Source organism: Strongylocentrotus purpuratus, unplaced genomic scaffold (genome assembly GCF_000002235.5).
Source record: "Strongylocentrotus purpuratus isolate Spur 01 unplaced genomic scaffold, Spur_5.0 spur5_scaffold_2, whole genome shotgun sequence".
Lineage (NCBI taxonomy): Eukaryota > Metazoa > Echinodermata > Echinoidea > Camarodonta > Strongylocentrotidae > Strongylocentrotus > Strongylocentrotus purpuratus.
Genome location: NW_022145605.1, coordinates 37,747,993 through 37,774,715, shown reverse-complemented (window position 1 = coordinate 37,774,715; position 26,723 = coordinate 37,747,993). Strand labels below are relative to the sequence as shown.

Below are 26,723 nucleotides of genomic sequence, written 5' to 3'. Positions count from 1 at the left end.
ATTGTTCACAAGTCTCATCCCTAAGGTACTGTTTGTGAGTAGTGAGTGTACCAAGAGAAAAACAATAAGATCAAGATGATTTTGTTCCCATTATTTTTTTTACTATGGAATGATCCCCCATAATTTGTTCCCATTTGTCTTTTGTCAAATGTTTTAAGAAGCTGTTAAAACCTTTTATGAATGAATATGATGATAACATTTTTATAATATATAGGGATGAGACAGAGAAAGTCCCAAAAAGGAGGAAGATTGAATTGGGGTCCAGGGGCAACGGGGTATATATTTGATATAAGGTTTACGTTGCAAATGTGTTTTACATTAGGTTCAGGGGGCGCTATAGAATTCAATGTATTGTCTACTTACCAAACCTGAAGATTCTGATAGCAGCCATGACCTTTGACCCCCTGACCTGAGATCGTAGTAAGGGTACATTGAGCAGGTCGTTGTTAGAGGGGGAGTTTGGGGGTTTGCCTGCTATGATCCTAGCTTCACACAGACCAGCATCAGCATGGGGAAGGAGACAGTGGACGAAGTGAAGACGAGTGCGGCGGATGCTCTCAATGATGCCATCCTGGTAGGTAGATGAAAAGGAAGACAAAAACTTTGAGTTTAATTTATTTTTGTGTATATATATGTACAAAAGTGTATGTTCAAAACAATGTATGGAGTGCTGTAATTTGAATTCTGTATGATGTATAAGAACAAGCAAAATATATATAAAATTAAAGCAAACAGAGAGGTCCAAATATTATCTCAAACCCCCACAATGTCAAATAAGTAATAGAGTGATTACTGTATATCCCAGTGGCAATATAAAAACAGTTAAACTTCGATTACGACTAGGTATTCATTGAAAAGGTTAATATGTCCATATTTTTTTTGTCTGCAACCAGATATAAATTCAATAACAGCCCTATCCTGAAAGTGTTTATATAAATTGACTTATATAAAGTATTTGAAAATATAATAAAATACAACTTTTGCCATACGTCATTCAACTAACAAATCAAAATATCATAATCAACAGCATGTATATTTACAGTAGGTTTGCGGGTGTACCATGTGTGAAAGAGAGAGGGAGGTATGAGGAGTCCTGAAAAGGATTCTGACTCGGTAATCTTTCTTGGAGGAGTGTAGTCTTGAAAAGGACTGTTTTTTATCTTTCTTAGTTCAAAGGAGAACTATAGCGCTTGGAGAGGATGAGTGGCTGTATATTTCATGTATATGAAATGTATATTTCATATACATGAAATGTTTGTATGTATATTCCTTTTTATTACCATAAGAGCACTCCACCAATACCCAAATGTAACAAGTCCAACTTCATGAAAGTAGTCCAGACTAAGTTCTTACCACTTGGTACTTGGCCTGGAGACAGAGGGACTTCCTCTTGATGGCTGCCGTCCCGCTGGTCCAAGCCCTGCGTATGCTGGACGCTCTGCGTAGCGATGAGCTGCCCTCTATGCCAGCGACGGACCCAACCATGGAGCTTGGTAAGGAGCCCGACAGGCTGATGAACAGATGACTGATGTTTGGTCTGTGTAAATGGAAGTAACAAGAATCATCCATTGTAGAGTTGTGGTGGTTGAGTGGATACCTCATCGGACTGTGGATCACAAGGTCGGCAGTTCGAGTGGCACTAATGGCACTAATGTCCTTAGCCAAGAAATTGATCTACATTTGCCACACTCAACCCAGGTGATTTAAATGGGTACCTGGCAGGAATTAATTCCTTGAAAAATGCTAGAACGCCATAATGTCAGCCATGCTAAAGTCAAGTCTGACAGATATGAGCGCTATACAAGAACCCACTATTATTATCATAATTATTCTATCAGCATGTGAAATACAGTGGATTCACAATTCACAGCACCATCTAGCGACACCAGTGTTCAGTTGATTTCAAGTAATGCATCATGGGAAAAGAGTCAACAAAAATGTCTGCTGTAGCATTGTGTTATACCTTAGGATATAAGGATATTTAAACAGAATTTTTGGTGGGGAAGGTTTGAATAGCAAATATGGGGGAAAATATTGCACCGATTCAAAAAATATTGACTCTTATCACAAAAACTGGGTTATTAAGGTCACTTTCGGTCAGAGATAACTTTTCCAATCGTTTTACCAGCAAAGGAAATTCTATGTTAGAATGTCTCCTGATGCTATAAAAAGTGTTCAAATTGTATCCACCCTATTATAATAGAGAGATTGAAATGTTAATCTAATTGAATATAACAAAATGGCTTTGAATCGCAAATCTAAAGACACACAAAAATGAGCTGGCAAAACATGTGCAAACATGTGTTGTAAATAGCCTGCATTAATAAGTGCAAAAACAATAGCATAGGAAAATGTCTGGGCCCATTGTCCTCTGAGAAATTATCTGTACTTGACAATACCAGTGTAAACAGATTTTCATTAAACATTGAAGTAATTCAAAATACGGTATTGGAAACCCTGCACTGAGACTGCTACATTATCTGAACAAACACCCTGTTGAATGAAAAATAAGAAGTATTAATCTGACTATGTATGCCATTCAAGTTTCTGATACTGGACTTACTTCTGTGATTCTTGGAGTACGACCGATGCACTGCGAATGGCTGGATGCTCCCTGGACTGTCGAAGCCAGTTGGTGGCGTTGTAGGTGATGGGTACAGTGCCTTGGATGTGATTCAAGATGAAGGATTTCTTATTGGTACTCTGCTTGATGGCACCATCAGCTGAAAGGGTTGGAGGCAAGAAAGGAAAATTGGAATAAGTCTTGATATTTTAGGAGAAATTTGGTTACGACAACAATTTCCATTCATAATTCAAAGTAAGAAAGAGATACATGTAAACTGAGGTGAAGGGAAACTGTAGTTATGAATGCATTCTAACCTGTCTATTAAGTTCACACAAGGAAAACTGTACAGAGAAAAAGGTACCCATTCACAACACCAGGGTCGAGAGTGGCAAATGTAGATCATGTATTGCCAAAGGACAAATCACTAGAATCATTGTCTATACTCACATCTGTTAGCCTCTTCATGGTAGTGAAGGTACAGGCGCTCCAGGAAGGAGTCGTCAGAGGCTCCTGGGAAGATGGATTCCTCGTCCAGGAGCCAGAGGATTCCTTTCTGATCTGTGTTCCTCAGGTCTGGATTCGAAGTACGGATCTGAGGCAGGAGGGAAAGAGAGAAAGAATGTATTTCAACTTCATACTTCTAATAGTACAATTGATATGTAGCAGAAGTATGAATAAATAATGGAAACTACAGGAAGGAATCGTCAGAGGCTCCAGGAAAGATAGATTCTTCGTCCCGAAGCTATAAGATGCCCTTCTTTTGTTTATAAGTGGCCCAAACTTTGTAGAGCGGTGTGTGCAGCGCTTGTAAGGATAAGGCGCTATATCAAATATCTTTTTGATTGATTTTGATCTGTGTTCCCCATGTCTAGATTCAAAGATCGGGTCTTAGGGAGGAGGGGGAGAGAGAAAGAATTTGATTTCCCCTATTTCTCATCAGAGAACACATTACAAACAGAGAGACAATTTAAGCGTTTGGCTGGTTTATTAAAAATCAAGTGACATACATTATTTTGATGCTTATTCTAACTTCTAACTTATACATGTTCAATCAAGTTTACTTCATTTATGTGTATGGTTATGTCAGCAGTTCACATTAAATACCAATATCTATTTCAATTTTCATCAACCAGTAATCACTTTGAGTCGCCTAATGTATGTACACAGATCATCAATACCAATATCAATTGTGAGAATGTTATCATGTGCGTCTGGAACACCTGCTGAGCTATTGCAGGGCTCAACATAAACTTTTTGGAAAGGGGTCTGAATTTGAGGTTTTAATGTCTTTACACATAAGCCCTATGTAAAAATTTAGAAATTTGAGGGATCCGGACCTGGATTTTAGGTACCCGATGTGTCCCAGGCGCCTGTTAATGTCATCCCCTGGCTATTTTGATTAAATTTTGATCAAATATTATTAAAGTGGAAATCTTCCCCATCCCCCCCCCCCCTTTCTGTACAAGATCGGTGAGAAGGGTATTCATTCACATACATGTAGGTCTAGAGAAACAAGCAATGACCTTTTGACCTCTACTTACCAATCCTTGTTGCCTATCAATAAGGTTGACCATAATACCAGGTGAAGACTCTGCCTCGCTCTCCCTGCCAAGATCAACCTCTATATTCTCCTGAAAACAGAATGTAAACAAATTACTCTCCAGACTTTAAAACCAGCAAAATTACCCAGTACTCTTATGGTCAAAGAATGTACAAAGTGCAGAACTATTGATAGCAACTGATTCAATGTATTACAAATAGCTTCAAATGTTATGCATGAGTGCTACAAAACTGTAATTCAATATATATTTTGAATACCTTTATCAATCAGCTTTCAAAGACATCAATACACACTAATGGGGCGATGCAAGAAGTTGCAATCAATTGCAAATCCCCAAAGTCAAGCGATTAACTGCAATAGATCGCAGCTCAACTTTCTTGCAAAACCCCATTAGTAAGAGAGAGAGAGGGAGAGAGAGAGAGGGGGGGGGGGAATAAAATCTAGACCTAGTTAACTTAATTTACTTGTCAAAACCTTAATCCTAACAAAATCCTAGGAAATTTAGGAGACTAGTGGGGCATGGCAAAAAAGTTTAGTTGCAATCAATTGCAAATATCAGTTGCAAATTTTTGCAACTTGCAATCAATCGAAACTTTTTTGCAACGCCCCCATATGAATCATTACTTCCATACCTGAGCATATTTATCTTTCTGCTGAGTGACTGACGTATCATGGAAGAGAAGCTGAAGCCTCTCTTGGGCGTAGTTATTACAGAGATCTTGGAAGCTAGCTCCGGTCTTACGACCACACCCATCAGGTATCTGAAGACCAGGGAGGTCAACGACCAGGATGGAGGACTTGGTGCGGTATGTCGATGATAGACCCCTAGGGAAGAGAGAGAAATCCCTTGTTATACGCTCTTCTTACACAATTAAGATGATTGCTCACTTGTGAGTGTGTAGCATTGGGTTATTTTGAAAATTAAAAATGATTTTATATACTTTATACTTTTAAAATTAAATTTTGAAAAGTATCATCAAATAACAAAAATTATATTATTCAACAAAATGTCAACAGTGGTCTAGAAGTTTGAAAGCTTTAGTTTGCTCTCAACAACTGGGATAACACACTTCCTATTTCTAACGATAAGAATCATATCATAACATTTATTTTTAAAAAATTAATAAAAAATTGAACATCCGTAGTACCTCCTGACCAACTCTTTTAGGGGTGGATTAAAACAGTAAATCAATCCATCAGATGCACCTGTATACAGACTACCAATACAAACCTGTTGACAGGCGAGATCATTGCATTCACAAGCTCTGTTTACAGTCCTAAAATCATTCTCTCCGGTGCTTCCATAGCACCACCGGACCCACTACCCTCAGTCAGATGGCACTGCTCCTCTAGAACCAAAGTCTGAAGGGGCTACAAAGTCTACAAAGAATCTACAAACCCTCTATAGCCTACCTGTGTGAAACTACAGCATTGACCAGCTCTGTGTAGAGCCCCGAGATATTTCTTCCACAGCTTCCGTAGCGCCCCCTGACCCACTACCCTCCGACCCTCAATCAGAAGGCACTGGTCCCCTAGAACCATAATCTGAGGGGGCTACAAAGTCTACAAAGAATCTACAGAACCCTCTATATATGCTACCTGTTCACGAGTGATACTACAGCATTGACCAGCTCGGAGTACAGCCCCGAGATCATCCCTTCCAGGGCTTCCGTAGCGCCCCCTGACCCGCTTCCATCGGACCCTCCATCGGATGGGATGGCTCTCAGGTTGGACCTGGTCGGGGTACCGGTGGCCTTGGGGTTAAAGGTGTTCCGGGCGAGGTCCTCCAGGGACACGCCCAGGAGGGTGGCGGCTCTCTGTGCTTCTGATGGGTGGAGGAACTGGGCTTTGGCACTTCCAGATCCTAAGATGTTATGCAAATAAAAACCATCAGAATGAATCAAAATTCAAACAAATATTTCTATTTCAATTTGTTTAAATTTATTTATGTTTCCTTCCAACAAAACAATACAAATCAATTTAAAACATTTAAAACAATTTAGGAATACAAATTGGAAACAAAGCAGTCCACTAAAAAGCAATGCTTGTACAAGTGTGGACACCTCAAATGATACTTAGGAATAATGAGTAATCAAATATAATGACAAAAATAATCTCAAAATTAAAACAGATATTTGACACTTTTGATAAAAGGTATAGAGGTGTCATGGTCTAATGGATACGTCCTTTGATAATATCCTTTGGCAAGACATTAATCTACATTTGCCACTCTCCACCCAGGTGTACAATGGATACCAGTAGGAAAGAATTCCTTGAATGCAGTGAGCACTGAAATCAGTAGCTTAGCAGAGCCAGGGCAATTTTGGAGTGCCTTGGGTGGTAAATTTGTGCGCTATAAAAATATCCAATTAATTATGATATTGTGACTATTATTATCAAGACATACATGTATTCTAGGATATTTTCCTCTGAAAAATTTAGAGGTTCATTCATTTATATCTGACATGGGCAATCAGAAGGAATATTGCACAGACTATTACATAATAGTCTGCTTGGTGTAATTTACTTCATCTTGGCACCTACATTATTTGTATAATGTTATCCTTTAAAAGCCAAGAACTACATGTATGTAAATACTGGTAAACAATACTGTGATAAAAAATAGAAGTGATCCTTCAATTTTGGTAGCCCAGTGTACACAACAGACCCCTTCACTCATCACCTAATTTGCATCATGCATCAATTAGGAACATTTAAACTGGTTGATGTTTTTCTCACACGTAATTGCGCTTCTGCAGCAGGACGGGGTGTAACAAATACGCAAATTTATATTTTTAAAATTTTTTGTACCGTAATTAACAGTGTTTTAACCGCACCTTTTTGCCGCTGAAAAAATTCAAAGTCGGGGTGCAGCTTATACACGGTACACCAAAAAAAAAAGTTTTGATTTATGCCCCTCCACCTGGCGCTATGCCTGGAAATGTCTCCCAGCTCGGTAATCGGTGTGTTGACTCACCACTAGGAAACTAAAACAACACTCAAATTTGTCTGTCATCTTGGTTTGAAAGTAATCTTTCTGATAGATCTCATTATACAACGCCTACCAAGATTCTTGCAACGTCATTGGTCACTTCTTGATCACATGGCATGCGTTAACAGTACCATTGAATGGCATCATTGACGCGGAGTGCAATTTCGTTTGATCCTTTCGCACCATTGCACTCTGACGTCACTAACGATGTACAAAGTATATGGTGAGCTAAGTGACGTCAGAGTGCAATGGTGCGAAAGGATCAAACGAAATTGCACTCCGCGTAACAATAAACATAAAGGTTGGTATGCGCGGCGCATGTTACGCGTGTGGTTTGCTGCCTGGTTAATAGTGCGCGCTCATTATCAGCAATTTCATCAATTGAAAACAAACAAAAAATCGTTGAGATTTAGGCCTAGGAAAACCGTTTTAAGCCCATTAACGTCCGAGGTGTTGTATAAAACAAATAGTGAATGGTCTTTATTCGTGCAATGGAACAATATTTTGCATTCAGTGAAAGATGAGACGCTCCATTCAACTCGGCTGCACCTCGTTGAATACAGCGTCTCTTATCTTTCACCTCGTGCAAAATCTCGTACCATTGCACTCATGACCATTTACTATTTGTATAATATGTAGTTTATAATAATAATTCCTCCAATTTTTCTACTATTACATGGTGTACCACAAGGTTCTATCCTAGGACCCCTACTGTTTTTTTAATTTACTTTATCAATGATCTTACACACACAAAAAAAATATGCGGTTAATACACGAGGGCGGTTTATACAACGTTAATTACGGTAATATCTTTTATGTAAAATAAATTTATTGATGAATATATACATTACTTCTGAATAAATCAAACAATCATATACAATCAATTGAAATAACAATGTAGCATCTTTACATAACTCAAATAAAACATGCAAATTGATATGAATGATTTACCCTTTGTTGCTCCGGCTGCCCCTAGGTGTATGATAGCAGCTAAGACACACCACAGTCCCTTGCATTCATCAGCTGTGAAGTTGAGCAGCTGACAAGAATTGACGACCTTTTGCCACATCAACTTCGCGTGGTCGACCTCTTCACTCTGAAACAAAAAAAGAAAACAAGGATTTGAAGAAGACTGGTGCCGTATTCTGACAACTAGCTTACATTTTACGTCGGTGCAAGGTAGAGTTCATTCATTTAATTTTCATAAAAAGTGAAACATATCTCCTAAAGTGTATGCGGTTAGTGTTGCACAGCCCTTAAACCATGTCTTGTCCCAATTTAATTTTGTTTGAGAAGATCACACTTTCACTAACTTAAACAAAAAAAATAGTTTTAAAACATTACTCATGGAGTATACACATAAAGGTACTACCCTACCAATAAAATCTTATATAATTTTAAGACAAAGATGAAAGATGAACATAAGGATAAAAGATCATGTTAGATAATAATCTTGAAAGAATGACTTCATCATGACATCGAGTCTAACCTTCAGTAGAGGTCGAATGTATGGATTCTCCTTTGACATCTTATGCAGTGACAGGTCTTGACTGGACATTGAACAAAAATGAGAAACAAAGCAATGTTAGAACAATCAGGGCTTTATACATAGAAAAAACATGAGATTAATGCAAATACACCTGGTTTGTATGTACATGTATACCATGAGACATCATACAAAAAGGAAATATACAATATATGATGTATTTTTCAGAAGGCTCCACTCAGCAATGGTATTTACAACAAAAATTAATATATGTAAGAATAAGAAAATATTTGTTTTCATTAGATGGTTCTGTATGTCAAATCTATTCATAAAGAGCAGAGAAATTGGAAAATCTGTTATTTTCCCTGCCTCACATATCTAACCTGGGACCGATAACAGGAATACAAATCCAATTTTGACTTTACCTTTAATACCATAATCATTCATCGAGAAGGTAATGTTGTAAGTGACTCAGTTCTTTTAAACTCTAGCGAGATATTGAGAGCTGTCAAAGCAATTATTCATTCCCCACAGCACTCTTCACACTCTGTAGAACCCTTTACCCCCTCCCTCACACCTTTCGTCCCCGATTCCAGGGAAGAAATAATCACATGTGATGCTATCATAGAGATGGTGACCAAGGCGACTCCTTCACCGTTTCACACCTTTTCTGGAGCAACACTCTTTTTGGATGGGGGATAGTATAAGAGAATGGTTGCCAAGCAGAGGAATTTTTTCATCACAAGGGTGTTCTTGCCACTTGCCACTTACATTTACCTCTCATGCTTTCACTGCCACTCTGCCCTTCCCTTTTCCTCTTGCGATCTGCTTCTTTACATTGTTTTTTTTTTCTTTTTCATTTTTTTCTGTATGTTGCAAGAAGGGCAGTAACTGTGTTCTAATACAGACCGAGTGTCCTTCTGGCTCTGAACAGATGATTTTATCATTATATTTTCCATCTCTACTTTTCTCTCTCTTTCGGTCTCTCTCAGTCTCTTCTCTTCTCACTTTCTCTCTCTCTCTCTTTCTTTCTTTCTTTCTTTCTTTCTCTCTCTTTCTCTCTCTCTCTCTCTCTCTCTCTCTCTCTCTCTCGGTCTCTCTCGGTCTCTCTCCATTTCTACCCTGGCCCTATCTCCACTCCTCTCGCACAAATTAGGCGTGACTTACGATTCCACCCATCACCACCAACCCATTCCATTACTGCACAGTCTGTTGACTGACACCGTGAATAATTCATGTCTCGAGAGACTGGATATGATGTACACAGGGGCCTAAAAATAATTGCTCAATCAAAATTGTGCGGTGGTACATGTATGATGGGGGAGAATTTTTTTCTTGAGTTGTCTCAATGATCTATGATATGGATACATCCCGTATCAAGTTATCTCTGCCTCCTCTGTCTGCCATTGATACTTGCTTGCATGTTATAACTACAGAGACAGCCATCAGCAATACGATTCTGACCTGGGGGGTGTTTCACAAAGATCCTAAGTTGAACTTATCTCTAAGTTGGGAAGCCCATAGCATCTTAGACAACATTTTGTAAAACTTATTTAAAAGGCATAAAATATTGATTCAAATAATTCATATTTTCTATTATCAAGAAGATTTCTCAAGTTCTTGATGTGGAATTTATGAAAATTCTAAAATACTTGAATTTTTGCTTTTGGATATATTTCATTTTATGGCTACAAATGGCTCTATCAAGTCCAACTTAGAGTTGATCTTAGTCTTTGTGAAACACCTCCCAGTTGTGTCTATATATTTGGGTCTTCAGTGACCTTTGAACCCATTCTTACTTGAGTGACGAGTCTGCGCCGGCCATGAGGTAGTAGAAGATATTGAAGGCTCTCTCTTCCTGAGGTTTCCTTACGATACGATACTTCTCCAGCATCAGGATCTAAAATGACACAAATAATAATAATGATAATAATATTTTGCCTTTATATAGTGCTTAATACATTGATGATGTCTCTAAGTGCTTTACGGATATACTATTACCCGGCCATCGGATTCACATTCTCCACTCCCTGGGAAGCATTCCAGCCAGGCATCATTTTTACAAGCGCACACTTGCTCATCTATTACCACATTAACTTTCGCATCCTACCGGGTAGCCATTTTTAACAACTGGATGGAGAGTGGCAATATAGATCAATGTCTTGTCAAAGGACATTAGTGCTTGCGGCAGGACTTGAACCCCAGACCTTGTGATCGACAGTCCGGTGACGTATCCACTCGACCACGACACCTCTACAAAGAGACTTGACATCTCAAACACAGGCTTACATCAGAGGCAGTGTGGTTTATTATACTACGGTAGAAAGAAAGTTGTAGTGCTTCTACCCTTTGCATATGGTAATGTAATTTACAGGTTTTATGACACATACTGTGGCAAACATTGCTCCATGGTCATCTTTTATCAATGACCTATGACCAAAGTTCAAACTTCAACCCTAGACACAACACCATGCCTAACCCTATCACTGAACCTAACATAACACCAAAACGCAACCACTACCCTAACTTGTATCATTGATGAAATGAGACACAAGAGCATATGTCGGGTCACGATAGAAAAACAGTGTTCTAGAATTATTTCCTCTAGGAAGTGTGGCCAAGACAACGTTACCATGGTCATGTTCCTTCATAATTCAATAGAATAGAATTACTTCTGACTGTACATCCATGCCCTGAAGTGATCCAATCCCTTTCCATTCTTTCTTGATAGAGTATGATTTACCTGCAATGAGCTGGAAGCTATCTGTCCAAGGTGATCAAAGTCTAGAGAGTAGATGCTAGCACATCGGGTAGCGCTGGTGTTCTGTATGGTCCTGGCCCCTCCAAAGGCATCCAGGAGGGTGGTGACTCCAGTGATCTTGTCAACTGATGAAACAAAGAAGGAACCAAGAGAGAGGGAGGGAGAGGTGTCATTGTTCAATGCAGTATCACCAAATATTGAAAATGTGATTTATAATCAAAGAGATAATAATAATAGAAACAATATTTAGCTTTTATATAGCGCTTAATACAAATGTCTCTAAGCGCTTTACAAATATACTATTACCCCGGTCATTGGATTCAGTACTTGCCGACACACAATGTGTGCACAATCTCCACTTCCTGGGGAGCATTCCAGCGATGCCTTGAAAACTAACCAAACAAAACTTAATCCTTGGCAAATAATTCCTTGGACAACTACTCTCTCCACAAGAACCCCCTAGTTATTGTTGAAGGGCAATTTGAGACATTTATAGAAGTAAATCTGTAAAGCTTCTTGCTTATAGGGAGTGAGAGGGCTACAGGTTTAAATAATAATAATAATAATAGTGGGTTCTTGTATAGCGCTCAGCTCTGTCAGACTCAACACTCCTGGCGCTCCTGATTATTACCCTGGCTTTAGCACGGCGGCCATTACGGCGCTTTAGCATTTCAAGGAATTAATTCCTGCTAGGTACCCATTTACATCACCTGGGTTGAGTGTGGCATATGTAGATCAATGTCTTGCCAAATGACATTAGTGCCGCAGGCTAGTTGTCCAGAGAGAGGAAATCAGATTTGATTCAAATCAACTTATCAGAACCAAAGACATTCTGATGAGTATGACTACAACAACAATGACCCTTTGAAGACTCACCTGTGACAATGTTGTTGTTTGTGCCAGATACAATGGTCAAGTACTGCAGGATATGGCGGACGTTCCACGATTTACCGCCTCCGCTCCTCCCCATGAAGACAATGGACTGGTCCTTACGGGTGGACTGCATTGACCGGTAGGCCGTCTGGGCAGAGGCGTAGATGTGAGGGGGCATGTCTTCCAACTTGCAGCCTCGGAACATCTGAATAACCTGAGGAAACACACAAAGATGAAACAATTTATTATCAAATGATGATGGAAAGTAAGGATGGAAAGTAGGCTGGTAGTGGGCCTTCTTGTAGCAGAATATGGAGGTTAAGTGTGAATTCTTTAAATATAAATTCATGATATCTTCTCATTTTGACACTCAATCTTTCCAATCTTCATAATATTTTTTTTTGTTTGCTTGCTTGCTTGCTTGATTGTTTGTTGTGTTTTGTTTCTTAGCTTTCATTTCAAACAAACACACACATACACTTTGTTAGATCACAAATTGTATGACGTTAGGTTTACAAGAACGTTATATCTTTCACGTATGAAAAGAACATTTGGGTTGACAGCGTTGAGTAATATATTCCAAGGGGGTGGGGGTGGTGTTGGTCACCAACAACATTCTCCCTATGAACAAATGGCACAAAAGTAAATTTCCTTTAATTATCTGTTATCATCCCACATTCTCTTGATCTTTCTACACCCATCTCTCCTATCAATATCTACATTCTATACTTCTTTACATCCCTCTCATCTTCTTTTTCTTAAACACAACAATATTCAATGTCATACTAAATCTTAAGTCAGACTCAGACTCAGAGGCATTCTACTCCTGAGTGTGTAAGAAGCATTATTTTTCTTCTATGCAACTTCTATTCTCTCTACTCCATGTATACATCAACACTGTAACCAGGGGGCATTTCACAAAACTTGTCAGCAGTGACAAATGACAGTTTTTGTTATAAGCTACTGAAATTTGTGCTTCTGATTAGTTGCCAACAGATTTGTCACTGATTTTTGTCATTTGTCATTGAAAAAAAACTTTGTGAAATGGTCCCTGGTGAATCCATCAGCAAGGAATCAAGATGGATGCCTCCGTAAGTTTGATTGCACCAGTAACCTCATCCATTGTGTTTCATTAGACCTTTTAGGATCATCTTTCTCCTCAAGGTATTTCTAATGAGGTCATTGACTGCTCCAAGCCTCTTTCACACATGAAGAGATAAACCACCTTGAAAGCACTGCCAGTGCAACTTAAGTCTGAAGATCACGCAAGCATGGTGCATGTCACATCTTTAAAACACACAGATATTGAGTAACAATGCTTTACAGGGCCCTTTGCTATACATGTATGTGCAGCTACTCCCCCCCCCCCTCCCACCATTTGTCTTTCATTTACAGGTTTAATTTCAGTTTTAATATGCTGCAGTTGTTTTTACTGGGTTCATACTACCAAAATTCAACGTTAGCTATATATGATTAGTAAATAAATCGTTCTAGTCTCAAAGTAGTATAGTGAAACATTGGATATCAAAATGCATACATTTGAGCATCATGCCAAATGTAATAAAGAACCAAGGTCCAACTCTAGACTGAATATACCTTATCGTACAAAAATCGTATAACTGGGCGTAGCTAATCTCAAACTCACACTGATGATTGGCCAGCTGCCATGTCCACTCATCTCTTCAAAACTAGAGTTTCTTTAGATTACGTTTCTTTATATATGACGTTACTTTAAACAATTTTGTATAAGCTTCTACTAGTTAGTCTGAAGAGTCTCTCAGAGCCAGTTTACCCCCATCATCACCATACATGCACGATGTGTGTGAAGGAGGCTTCATGAAGGACAGGAATTCTATAGCTGAGAACATTCTTGTTATCAATACTTCCCCGATGCAACCTAATACATGTATGAGGGTATCTCTGATAGAGTGATATTTCCACAGACGGCCTCTTTCACACTTATAATTACTTCTGGTAAACTTCAACATTTAACTGTTATGATGACAAAGACATTGTATTTTGAAGGATACTCATACATAGAGCCTATGTGATCATCACTTTTGCAGTAATTTTTTCACAGAACATGTTTTAGAAAAAAACCCAGAAGATTCTAGATTTATGATAAAATTGATTGTTTGGCTCTGAAGTGCTGATCACGATTCATGTATATGTATTTGAAATCATCTATGTATATGAAAGTGAATATAACAATACAACTCTATACAACCTTTATTATCATTATGACTCATACATTTTAGAAAAAATAGTTGCTTAATCTGTTGTTCTAAATGTAACATGAGTAACCATGAGTAACCATGGATAACGTTCCCTATCCAATGCAAACAAACACATGAATGATTGGAATGATTCAACTCACTGAACATTAAGCTCATCAAGCCCTAGGTTAAAGCCATTGGCCTTGTATGTTAAGTAGAAATAAGTATGATAGCCTGCAAGCGCAACAGGTTCTTTCAAACATTTAATCTATAATACTGCATGATGTTGCTATGTTGGGAAAGCATCAACAAGCTTACACAGCCATGAACATCATGTATGTGTGGATGACAATGCATATTCCAAAAATGTGCTGCTACCTGTACATATACCTTGAGGTTATTGACTCTAGATTGATACCTTGTTCTAAAAAGGAAGTAACCTTTTTGGCTACATTAGTTCAGTTGTCATCCAATAATACATAGATAGCACTCAACCAAATGCATTTTTGTAATGGCTTGAACTTTATGGGGAATAACTAGCAAAAAAGAAGAGACGGAAAGTACACTGTACACATCCTTCTATACAAAAGTTTGAAACTTTGAACCATACATGTTGGAAAGTGACTCAATGTATGTGCAACAGTTTACAATGAATCAGTATTTTGATCAATCTACTGCATAATTATGGTTTTCAACAGAAATGCCTCATGAACAAGATTTCTGTCTTTCATCTCTGTTCTACACAAGCAAGGCAATGATTGTGATAAAAATGATAATTGCTGCAAAACTTTCAATTTTCACAGCGAGCTGGAACAGACAAATTAATTGTGAATCTATTTTCATAGTTTCAAATACATCTTTATTCTTTAATATCATCATTTTTAAGAGTGTATGTTGAAAAGCTATTAAAATGATTAAAGTATGTTAAATCATCTAATATTCACTATAATCCAATGACTCTATGCTCTTGCATCAAAGTTTATACATGTTGATGAATAGGCCTACTAACTACCTTCTAACTAATATATATTTCCCCTTTTCAATCAGAGGCTTATCAAAGAGATCATTCAGTTAGCAGCAAACAATAATAAGGATTAACCTATTAGTCAAGGATTTGGGATTCTTTGAATGACTGTCACATTACTTACACAAGTAGTCTGTCTGCCAAATCATGCTGAAGTATGTTGCAATATTCATCAAATTCCAAGCTAAGATTTAATCTAGAGGGTTTTTAGTACTTCAAATGGTAATTCAAGCATAATGATCCTAGAGTAGGGGGAAATGGGTTTGTGCTAAATCAAAATATAACATAACATTTAAATACACCTAAGTTTTTAGTTTAAAGTATTTATTTTCCTAATGTGAAGCTACAAAAACTGTATGGGCATTGCACCTTTGCATTACTTTTTCATAAGTTTTCTTCAACAAAAAGTAAAGCTTTTTCATTATCAAAATAAAATACATATCCCATCCACTGCCACATTAAGTATTGTTGCTGTGTAATATAAAGGAGCTGAAACTGAGAGAGGGTGTATAGAGAGTGAGAGTGAGTTAACACCCTTCTACTTCCTAACAAACAATATTTTTAATGGCTTCTATTGAATTCAAATTTACTTTCAGTTTTACCAACACCTACTAGGTTTGTCATTTACAAGTTTCTGTATGCTTGAATTATGAGCCAACACAGATACATCTTAGAAATTGAGAATGAAAATGAAAGAGGTTTTCACAATAATAATTAAGATCCGATTACTTGGGGTGTAATAAAATCAAATCTGGAATTCAGGTCAACAGGAGGGGAAATAAAATTAATAGGAACCAATTCCTTTATTTTTGGATTTTATTCATTAAACAACATAATGATAGATGACATTACAAACAGTTAAGGCGAAGCCCCATATATCTTCAATTCCTGGTAAGTTGTAACGATGCGCCACGGGATAAACTAGTTTTTTTTTTTATACAGATAGATACTTTTCACTTGAATGTATACACTGAAGTCACAACATCTATTACCATACTGTTCCTTTTTCTTCTGCCACAGTTATAGTTTGAACAACAACAACAAAATCTATAACATTTTGAGGAATCTGCATGGTATGAACAATATAAATCTCAATTATTTTAGACTGCCACTTTCATTGTGCAGAATTAATAACATTTTTTGGGGAAATGACTCCTTTTTAGGAAATTTACAGCATCATTCTTGAAAAAACACTGGGATCATCTAAAACATTCCAATTATGTTTCCTAAGGAATAAAGAATTTATGCAATGATACATGTTCATTGTAGATGTATTCCTGGATTGTGTAATTTCTTGCTTTTCCATCCGATCCGTAAACCCATCTGTAATTCCCGCTTCATAACTCGGGAGGCATGCAAGGCACAGAATTGCCCTCGTTAGAGGCAAATTAGAGTTTTAAAGGTACAAAAGACACTATACTCCAAGAAATGGACCGATTAAACATAATGTACATGTACAATGCAAAGGAAATTTTGCAAAATTTTCTTTAAAAAATATAACTGGGGGGGGGGGGAGAATTGTCATGTTTTTGACAAACTTTGGGCTATTTTAAATCCAACTTTAGCAATGATTTATGAAATCATGATCATCTTTTCTGACAAATTGAGTTAAATTCACATATAATTGCCTAAATGTTGGTCAGATTTAAATACTACACTATGTTGAGCAATTTTTATCATTTTTTTAATGGTATGCTATATATTCAAATATATACTTCGATTGGGAGATATGGACAGTGAAAACCCTTTCCTTGTTTGCTTGTTTTGTGCATAATTCCTTCCCTCCAAACACTTGAATCATTTATTTGAACCCTCTCAAGACAGCTCAGAAACCTCAAGGAAACATCATTTTCATTCCTGATGGAAGCAATGCATCATTTCCTCTTTCCTACACAGCTATTTGTTGTTGACAAAGTCACTGCGTTGTATAAGCTATATTTTCCAACTCAATCCACATAAGACTTTGAACTTAACCTCTGTTCAACCCAGTTTATATCTTGAACTGCAATTCGATTGACACATACAGTAAACAACTTAATCATTCATATCCTTGTCAAATCTTGTCATTTTCAAAGTATATGTGAAAAATCGATTTGTTCTGATTTATTTTTCTTGAGAGTGTGCATATTAAAGCTTTACATCTTTAAGTATTCAACAAAGACCCAAATTCAAACAGTACACCTTTCATTCTTGAGTTTCATGACTCTCATTCTAAATACAATTGTATTTGAACATATACAGCCCACATAGTAATGTACCTTACAACTGGGATTTTTAAAATTATCATCTACCACTGTTACGACACAACAGCTGAGAAATCTCCTCTCTTCTGCCTATTTGTATTGGAAGCAGAACTGTATCCTTTTCCGTTTCCCTTAATCTCAAGAATAACATCTAGTACTACTTATTTGGACTTCCTTTCTTTACTTTCTAACCTTTCATCGTGTAAACCTTTATTTTTTCACAGCTAATATCCACCAATCTCCCTTCCTCTAGTTTGCTCTTTCAAATCATTATGTCCTTCTTTTATCTTGTATTTTTGATGACATTTCATCATTCTCAACCTCCAATCCTCCACATCATCAGATGAGAGCCAGAAGGGTGTTAACTCTCATGTTAAAAGAGAGTGATAACGCCCTTCTGGCTGTCAGCAGACAAGATCTTCCAAACCTCCCCTCCCGTAACACAAAACCTTTCACTCTCATTCTAACCAGCCTCCACTCCTCCTCTCCTTAACCTTCCAAAACCATACTTTCTGTCTCGTATTGATCCTGAACTTTCATTTCCTTGTTGATGCAGTGGTAGCTGTGCATCATTTCCCTTTCACAATAAAACTCAATGAAGCAGATCTTCTTAACCCCTAAAGTACCAGTAAATTAAATGAAATAAATTTTGGGAGACATTTTCAATCACTTTTCAGTATTATTGCAGTACATGTACTTTTTTTTCATTGCTAAAAATTCTCAAACCAACAATGTTTCATGATATTAAACTTCACAGTCCCTAGCCTCATTTTTACTTTTAAGAAGAGAGATGATAAATCTCATCTTTATCTGAAAAGATTACATACAACATGAAATGTGGGTAGATTGAATTGCCAATGGCACTTAGAGGGTTAAGGAACACTGCATTCTCGAAAAAGGGTCTATACATGTACATGGGCATTGTACAGTCTAGGGGCACATCTCTAATTGATTTTATCACAACTTGTGAAGTAAAGATTTGTAAACATGCTGATGAATGCAGCATAAGAATTATACAACTTATTAACGTACTGTTGAGCAATGATTTCAAGTATAAATCAAAGCCCTCTGCAACCAGTGCAAATATTTGATTTTTGAGGGACATTTCTGCTTTTCTCAAAAAAGTCTTTTGAGGTAACAACAATGGATTTTGAGATTGATGATGAACACAAGACCTAGAAGACACCACTCCGCAACACTTTCTCTTGAACACTATAGGCTTAATATCATCAAGTATTCTATGCTTCATTGGGTTCTCATAAACACAACGCTTCTATGTCTGGTCTCTCTTATATCTCCATGGTAAGATTTAATAGCTTTGAAAAGAGCTTACCTTACTGATAGCCTCGGTTTGTCTGCACTTTATTTGTAAACAAAATTCTACATATGAAAATACACCCAACAAACTGACACACTCCTTTTGAGGTGATTTTGAATTGGGTCGTCTGCTAACACTAAGAGCAAGAAAGGTATTGATGCATATAACTGTGAATCAAATATTATGAAGAAGCATCCTTCATGCTCTAATCACAAGGGTAAAGTTTAACGCTACTGAGGCCGGGGTATTTCAAGGGTTTCTAATAGGAGGGGGGGGGCAATTATGACCCCTCTCCCCCAAGATGTACGGTTGGTGATATGAAGATGAAAATTGGTACACATATTGAATAAAGTATAATGAACAATATTTTTTAATTATTTGCTTCTTTTTTCCCCCTTTTTTCTTCTTATGTAATATGCACATTTTAAAAAGGTACTTCAGATTGCCGTCATATCTAATTTTTTAAATGTAGAGCTGGGCCGCTGAAGATGTTGGTTCATAAAACCAACTCTAATATCTAGACCCTTTTCTTCCTTTATTTATAAAGATGATTTATTAATTGCTTTGTTTTCATGTTCAGGTACTTCAAAAATACGGCTGCAATTAAAGAATGAATAAATAATTAAGAATCTTTCGGTACAGTTTAAAGATTAGTAGGTTCATCTCTATCCTTATAAACACCTTCCCCTTTTCTTTTCTTTTGATAATGTTCCATAATCTTTCTCAGAATTTAACATTATATAACACTGATGCTTGCAAGCATTTTATGCAGAACAATCACATTCCTTGCACTCTCAAACTTATTGCGGCACATTTCTCTGAATATACACCATGCAACCTTTCATCTTTTATTTTCACTTTTAGTTACATCTCAAAATACAGACATTCTGAAAGGAATAAATAGAGTTCTATGAAAAACAAGATGATAAGGATCCTATTAGCATATGGTCTCCACATGAGATCAATTAATCAGCTCTAGTGCTGCCCTCGAGCACTTTACACCAAGCAATCACATTCATGTCATCCCTACTCATGTTCTCTATTCTAACATTCACATGTACATGTAGCAGTGATTAGCACACCAGTACTCTAAGAAATCAGTTCTATGAAATGTCTGTATGAATGCAATCACATGTATGGGATCAATGTATGGATGAAGGGGGAGGGGTACAACTGTCTCTACCCCCCCCCCCCCCACCCCTCTTAACACCTAATTCGTAAGTTTGGTATAAACATGTACTGTACAGTAGGTTTACCCGTCCATTTAAACACTTTTATTCATTTAATTTCACAACTTTTTTTCATTTAAATTTCGTCTTGAAATTTTGATATCTTGCACACCAAATGGTCAATTTCGTCTTTGGTCATTTATTATTAAACTCCAATCAATTTCATTACTTTGCAGCCTATTTCCTCAAAGTCAAATCAATCTTGTCATATCTAGCTGGAAACATACACGTGCTTCAATCAATTTCATCATTTTATAATCAACTTTGTCAAAGTGCCAATCCAATTTGTCACTTGTTCGTGTAGGGCCTACTTTGAACACATCGTCCTTGTTTTCACGAAGTGACGGTAGTGAGGAAAATCGTCACACAAAGTGACTGCAATTTTTTTTCACTACCGTCACTTCGTGAAAACAGCGACGACATAGTTTGTGTTTCATGCATGGGAGAAAAACAGACAAAAACAGCAGATACATTCTTCATCTGGTGTAAGGTACATAACACACTGTGTACATGCATAGCTGCATTTCACATCACGGCATGCTGTAGTTGTACATCATGTTCATTTCAAAGCCATTCTCTACGCAAACACATCAAAGTGAACACATGCACTGTAAGGCACATCAAATAAATTTATAGAAAAATATGGTAATATTGTGATATATGAATATATTGTTTTTTACTATTATTCTACATGAATAATACAGCATACAATTTTCATACCCGATTATATAGTTCTCATTTTTCTGTATATCACTTTGATGATTAAAATATATATTGTAGCTACATCTACATGTAGATTCCTTTTTACTTTTAGAATATATATGCTTTGTTTCTTTTCTATATAATGCTGTAATATAAATGTTGGGTTCTAACTCTAACAGTCATAAGACAAAATACATTATTATGTTCTACTGTGCAGAAAGTGTTCTAAGTGTAGATTTTGGATATAATTTGATAGACCCATCTTCATTTTCTAAGAATCAGTACATTGCATTTACAATAGAATTCTGAAGAAAAAGCAACATTTATTACAAAAAAAACACGGCAGTTACATAAAAGCACATCAAAAACATGTTCGCAAGCATCAACTTTATTTAAAATTTGCTTACAAACATAGACCAGAGTGAGAAATGGTGCAAAACACAGCAAGCTTTTCAAATACATGTGCATCAATCAATCCACAAACAAAGCGTGAGCAGAAAAAGAGGCAAAATGCCAGAGAGATGAAACAAACAAATTCTAATTTTTTTGACGAAGATAATTGTACTTACTGACTTAGCATGCTGTTGAACAAATCAAAACATAAAAGAGCGTGAAGTGTCATTGGTGAACTACAACATACATGTATAATGGTGGGTTGACGTCTTGGACACATGCATTGATGTTTCTACAGCTGTGCAAAACTTTAAGACGACAACATTTCTTCTGACTAACTGATTCATTATCAAGGCAATGACAATGCCATCCAAGCGCAAAACAAGTATATATTTTGGGGTGTGACATACAATGCAATATTATGAGTAACTCAAGGGTAATTCTAGAACATTGAGTGTGTATCACATAGCGATTCTTCTACATGATACATACATGTATGAATATGAACTGCAGAGAGACATAGGGGTTTGAATCTATGTAAAAGAAACATGTATATGGGACTGTCTTTCTGGCTCTCAATATGGTCCTCAAGAACTATGATTCACTATTTGCCTCTTAATCTCTACCATTCATGATGACATTCAAGTATGAAATATTACATTTGAGAAATTGTGAGGGTAAGATTTCAGGGGTGCTATTCCAAAAATCATTCTATCTCTAGTTTAGTGAATTCATTTTGATCTAACAACCCAAACATTCAGTTGCAACATATCAACAGTGCTTCCACGGATGTCTTCAACGGACACTGTCTTTTATTTGCAATGATTCAACAATGAGACATGCAATAAGTTCAGGTTTCTTTATACAACAATTCAAGTCATACCACTTTAAAAAAGAGGTGAAAAAAATATCCATGAAGCTATTTCAGGATGTTCTCAGCATAAAGCATGCAATATTTTCTAATTCATGTATCCCATTTTTAATTTTTGTTTAGTCATACCTAGCTTTAAAGAAAGATTTATCTTTATATTTACTAGTTACCACTAGTGATGGACCTTGAGAGAGAGAGAGAGAGAGAGAGAGAGAGAGAGAGAGAGAGAAAGAATGTTGAAGAGACCATGGTATGGATACATCTGTTCGAGTCATATTATTTCTCCATGCTTGACAACAGAATGCTTCTTGACAGCTGAGGATTGTCTCCATCGACAGTTGCAACACAAAAGCACTACGGAGCTCTCAGTCGATTTGAAATCGATGTCAAAGGCAGATGCAGCGATTAGACTTTAAAGTGGCAATCGCCCATGTGTTTGTGTATGAGGGACTTAAATTCCGCCATGTGCCTTCTCTGATACACTGGCTATCTCACTCAAAACAAAATGAGAATTACAGGTAAATGTGATTGATAAAGTGTTTCGCTTTTCAAATGCTTGAATTGATACTTGCTTTTTGTTTTCTATATTTTGTTCTGTCTTTTAATTCTAACAAATATATGTGCTTGCACAACAGGTTAGCAAATGAGTGAGGCATGGAAAGACAGATAAGAGAAGTGGGAGAGGAAAGGTGAAGCAGGGGGGGGGGGGGGGGGAAGGGATGGTAAGAGATAGAGAAAGAGGTAACTTGTAAGAGATAAGAGAGCGAGAGATAAAGAGAGAGGGGGAAAAGAGAAAAAGAAAGAGAAAGAAAGAGAGAGAGAGAGAGAGAGAGAGAGAGAGAGAGGAGGAGAAAAAGAGAGGCCACAAGAGAGACAGAGAAAAATAGAGAAAGAGAGGGGGTGACGTGCAAAGGAGAGAATTGGCTCCTACACGTAGGTAAACTTATAGCTTCCAAACTACGATAATCACCCCATCCCCATAAGCTAGCCCCCCCCCCCCCCCCCCCCTCCTCTTGCAAAAAACCCCACTCCCTTCTACACTCCTCAAATGTCCCTTCCACAAAAGCCAAGCACATGCAGGCATTTGCTCACGGGTTATCATTAAACTACCGCCCTCCCAATGCTGCAAACCCAATTTCATTACTGCTCGAGGAGTTATGATCCATCCTTAGACTCCACCATTACATCTCGTCTTTCAATCCCAGGCAATCTCCTCTCCAGGGCAGAGCGATTCATTCATGTACAAGGAGATACTGTAATCAGATGTGTACACCTGGCGGATAGCTAGCTAGCTCCGTCCCTGGTGCACAAACAGAACTATAAAATAAACCCACATTCACCTATCCATGAGAGGCAAGTCAGGTGACGTATATGGACAGATCTAATGAAGATGGTAACACATAAACCATCGGAACATATTATTTCATATTGTTTTTTTTTTTAAGGAAAAGTTTGCAACATGCTAAAGCCACTAATTCATGTCTCAAAGCAATGTTTTAGAAGAAAACAAATTAGTGAATTTAAATCATTTAATGTTTTACGTTGAAGAATCTGAAATAAATTCTTGTTTCCTAATGAGTTAAGATCTACTGAAGATCCAGACAATGAGAGTGCCCCAGTTTTTGCTGAGTGAATGAAATGTGAATGAATATAGCAACTATAATTAGCGGAAGGGTGCGGGATGGGTCCTATCACCTTCTTTAACATTTTGTCACCCCCCCCCCCTACCCCCCTTTCTCAACTTTATATTTTGCTATTTCATTTGAGGCATAAGTCCCCAATTATTTTTGTACTCGATACATGTACTGTAGTATTAGTTTATCACACACAAATAAAGAATGGAACCAGGAAGAACAAATGAAGAATTAACAACAATATAACTTGGGCTGTAACACTTAATTTAGGCTGGATATGTGCTGAAAATATATGAGATGACAACATGTCTTATTTTTTTTTACCACAAATGGGTATCGATGTCCAGCTCAATTCTCCTTTGGCATTCAGAATATTCCCAATGTCTATTGTCTAATATCTCAAGGCATGAATAATAAGTCTGGTTGTGGTATACATCGTACATGAATCATCTTCTTTGGGTCATAAAAAAGGACAGTCCGATCAAGTGTTGCAGTTTGAGGGCTTCAAAACCTTTCAAGTGGATAAGGATCCATTCCTGTGTGAAGAGCACTTAAGGTTGCGACACATTAATTGCACTTGACTAGATTTATTTCATTTAGGGGGAAAAAAAAGGAAAAAAATAGACCAGCCACAATGAGATCTTGAGTCTTTATCTTCTCTTTAATTTTGAGTATTAGGTTACAGATGTCAGATGGAGAGATAGTATCATCTACTGAAAGCCAAAAAGGGTTCGTTCAGATATGATGCAGCAAAACCGTAGTGTTTTAATATGACGTAAAGTCAAGTGCATGTATAAGCTTCACATTTCTGTATGTTATACAAGAGAGCTCACTGAATACGTCTACAAGTCCTGTGTTGCGCGCAGTTGCCATTTATTCATTTGCGGCGGTTTACCATGCCATGTCTGAACAAGCCTTAACTAACTCTGACTCTCAGCAGACAATATCATATAAATATTGCATGCTCCGGCATTCAATATAACAAAATATATGAACCAACAAATTCAGATTTCCCCCAGTGATGTTATTCATGTATATTACCAAGGCCGCAGGCCGAGGTTGAAATATTATGGCAAATTCTGAATTTGTCGCTGAATATACGTTACATTGAACAACAGAATGCATTGACCATTTGTTCCATAAAATTTAGGTTGTTTTTAATCCCATACTCATTTGGAGTTGGATACTTTCAATTATATTCAAGGTTGCCTTGGCATCAGGATCAGATGCATGCAACTTAAATAGACAATGGGTACATGCATGCAGGGGAGATAGGTGTGCAGTCAAATTCACTTTCGTATGGTAAAGGTTGTTATGCTTGTGCGCATATATAACAAAATGTTAAGTGTCACATGATAGCTTCTCAGCCAAGGGGATACTCTCTATTAACAAATACAATATTTCATAATAAACATTATTGCCTACAGTATTTCTGTGAATCTTTGTAAGTACACTAGACAAAGAATATCTATTCCAATTCCGACTCCTGATTATAACAAGAACTAAAGATAAGGCTGGACTTTGATAAAGAGATACATTTTTCAAATAATCCAAAGATCTTAAATGCATTAAAAAGGAAAATAAAAGAACTACCTAGCTAAACCTATGCAATGGGAGTAGGTGCTTTTTTTGTGTTGCAAGTTTCATAACAAAAGTGTGATGTTGTGTGTTCCCTATTACTGTTACAGCATAATTGTGCAAATTTTAAATGGGTGAGACTATTACTATAACATGTATGAAAGGGAGGGTGTATTTTAAGCAAATATGAAGTTTCATCTAGTATTTAGCATATAAGACACATTGATGCACCCCCTTCAACAACAAGTGAGTGTGGAGCCCTGCTTCAACTCTTCCTTCCCCCAACCATCCAACCCCAAGTACTATCCATATCCAACCTAGGCTATCGAATCACACCCTCTTTAATTGCATTTCACTCTCCATACATACATGCATTAAGTAATCCAATCATGTAGTTTCAAGGCCCTATTTCCTAACCTAAAATCCAACAAATATGTTTAATCAACCAAAGGATGTGAGCATTTTCTGTCATGAGCTTAAATGTGCTTGATAGGTTGCATGGCACTGTACTGTACACAGAAATAAACATATTCAATGAAAATGAAACAAAAAATAAATATAGGATTAATTGCCTCACCTAATATTCAGAATTTGGAAGCATTTGAATAACTTTTGTTTTCGACAGCCAATTAGAGTTACTTTTGGTTTTCATGAAGCAATAGTGCAGTAGGTGACTGTGTATCATTTTGATGTGTAAATTATAAACAAAAGGTTTCACCTGAGTCAAAAGGTTGCATTAAAAATGTGTTAGAATCTTGATTTTTTTTTGTTTTTGTTTCAATAAGTAATTCATTGCCGTTTAAACTACAAAATCATGAAATGCTAGATTTGTACATATTATGTACAAGCGTTGTGATAGTGTAAATCAGTGTCAACACTTACCTTTCCAGTATTCTATTAATATACAATTAAAAAGAAAGGGATTATGGTTTAAATTGCAGTCATCAATCTTTTGTTTTTTATGGTAATATATAGAGAGTACTACATTGTAACCGTCAACTGAAGAGTTGGTTTCTTGCACATTGTTTCATTATATAAATAGTCTGTTCTTGCCCAAAGAACAATCCTTTCAGAGAGTACAAACTCATAGAAAGTATTTCATGAAATAATCATGGTTTTCATTCTGAAGTAGTTTATCCTGATAAGTAGTAAACTAAATTTAATTTAAGGTTTCTGCTTCAATTGAAATAAATGAAATGATGGAGAGCGTAATACAATTTTTTTCTCCAAATAATCTTGTACAGAAAAACAGAAAGCTCTAGACACGAAAAACCAG

General features: G+C 36.9%; 1 protein-coding gene across 5 annotated transcripts in view; it reads right to left on the bottom strand.

Annotated features, from left to right (window-relative positions):
* Positions 1 to 26,723, bottom strand: part of LOC586216 (unconventional myosin-XVIIIa-like) — a 64,201-nt gene that overhangs the window by 1,239 nt on the left and 36,239 nt on the right. For 4 of the 5 annotated variants that reach the window (XM_030992349.1, XM_030992351.1, XM_030992350.1 and 1 more), the window contains exons 5-17: positions 21,541 to 21,552; positions 12,243 to 12,453; positions 11,349 to 11,491; positions 10,405 to 10,505; positions 8,609 to 8,669; positions 8,071 to 8,215; positions 5,727 to 5,991; positions 4,760 to 4,952; positions 4,108 to 4,197; positions 3,014 to 3,158; positions 2,564 to 2,723; positions 1,354 to 1,537; positions 364 to 571 (exon numbers count right to left, since the gene is read on the bottom strand). In XM_030992349.1, the coding sequence (XP_030848209.1) occupies positions 364 to 571; positions 1,354 to 1,537; positions 2,564 to 2,723; positions 3,014 to 3,158; positions 4,108 to 4,197; positions 4,760 to 4,952; positions 5,727 to 5,991; positions 8,071 to 8,215; positions 8,609 to 8,669; positions 10,405 to 10,505; positions 11,349 to 11,491; positions 12,243 to 12,453; positions 21,541 to 21,552 (1,918 nt within the window). The remainder of the gene's footprint in view (positions 1 to 363; positions 572 to 1,353; positions 1,538 to 2,563; positions 2,724 to 3,013; positions 3,159 to 4,107; positions 4,198 to 4,759; positions 4,953 to 5,726; positions 5,992 to 8,070; positions 8,216 to 8,608; positions 8,670 to 10,404; positions 10,506 to 11,348; positions 11,492 to 12,242; positions 12,454 to 21,540; positions 21,553 to 26,723) is intronic. The other variant, XM_030992353.1, reaches the window with a different exon arrangement.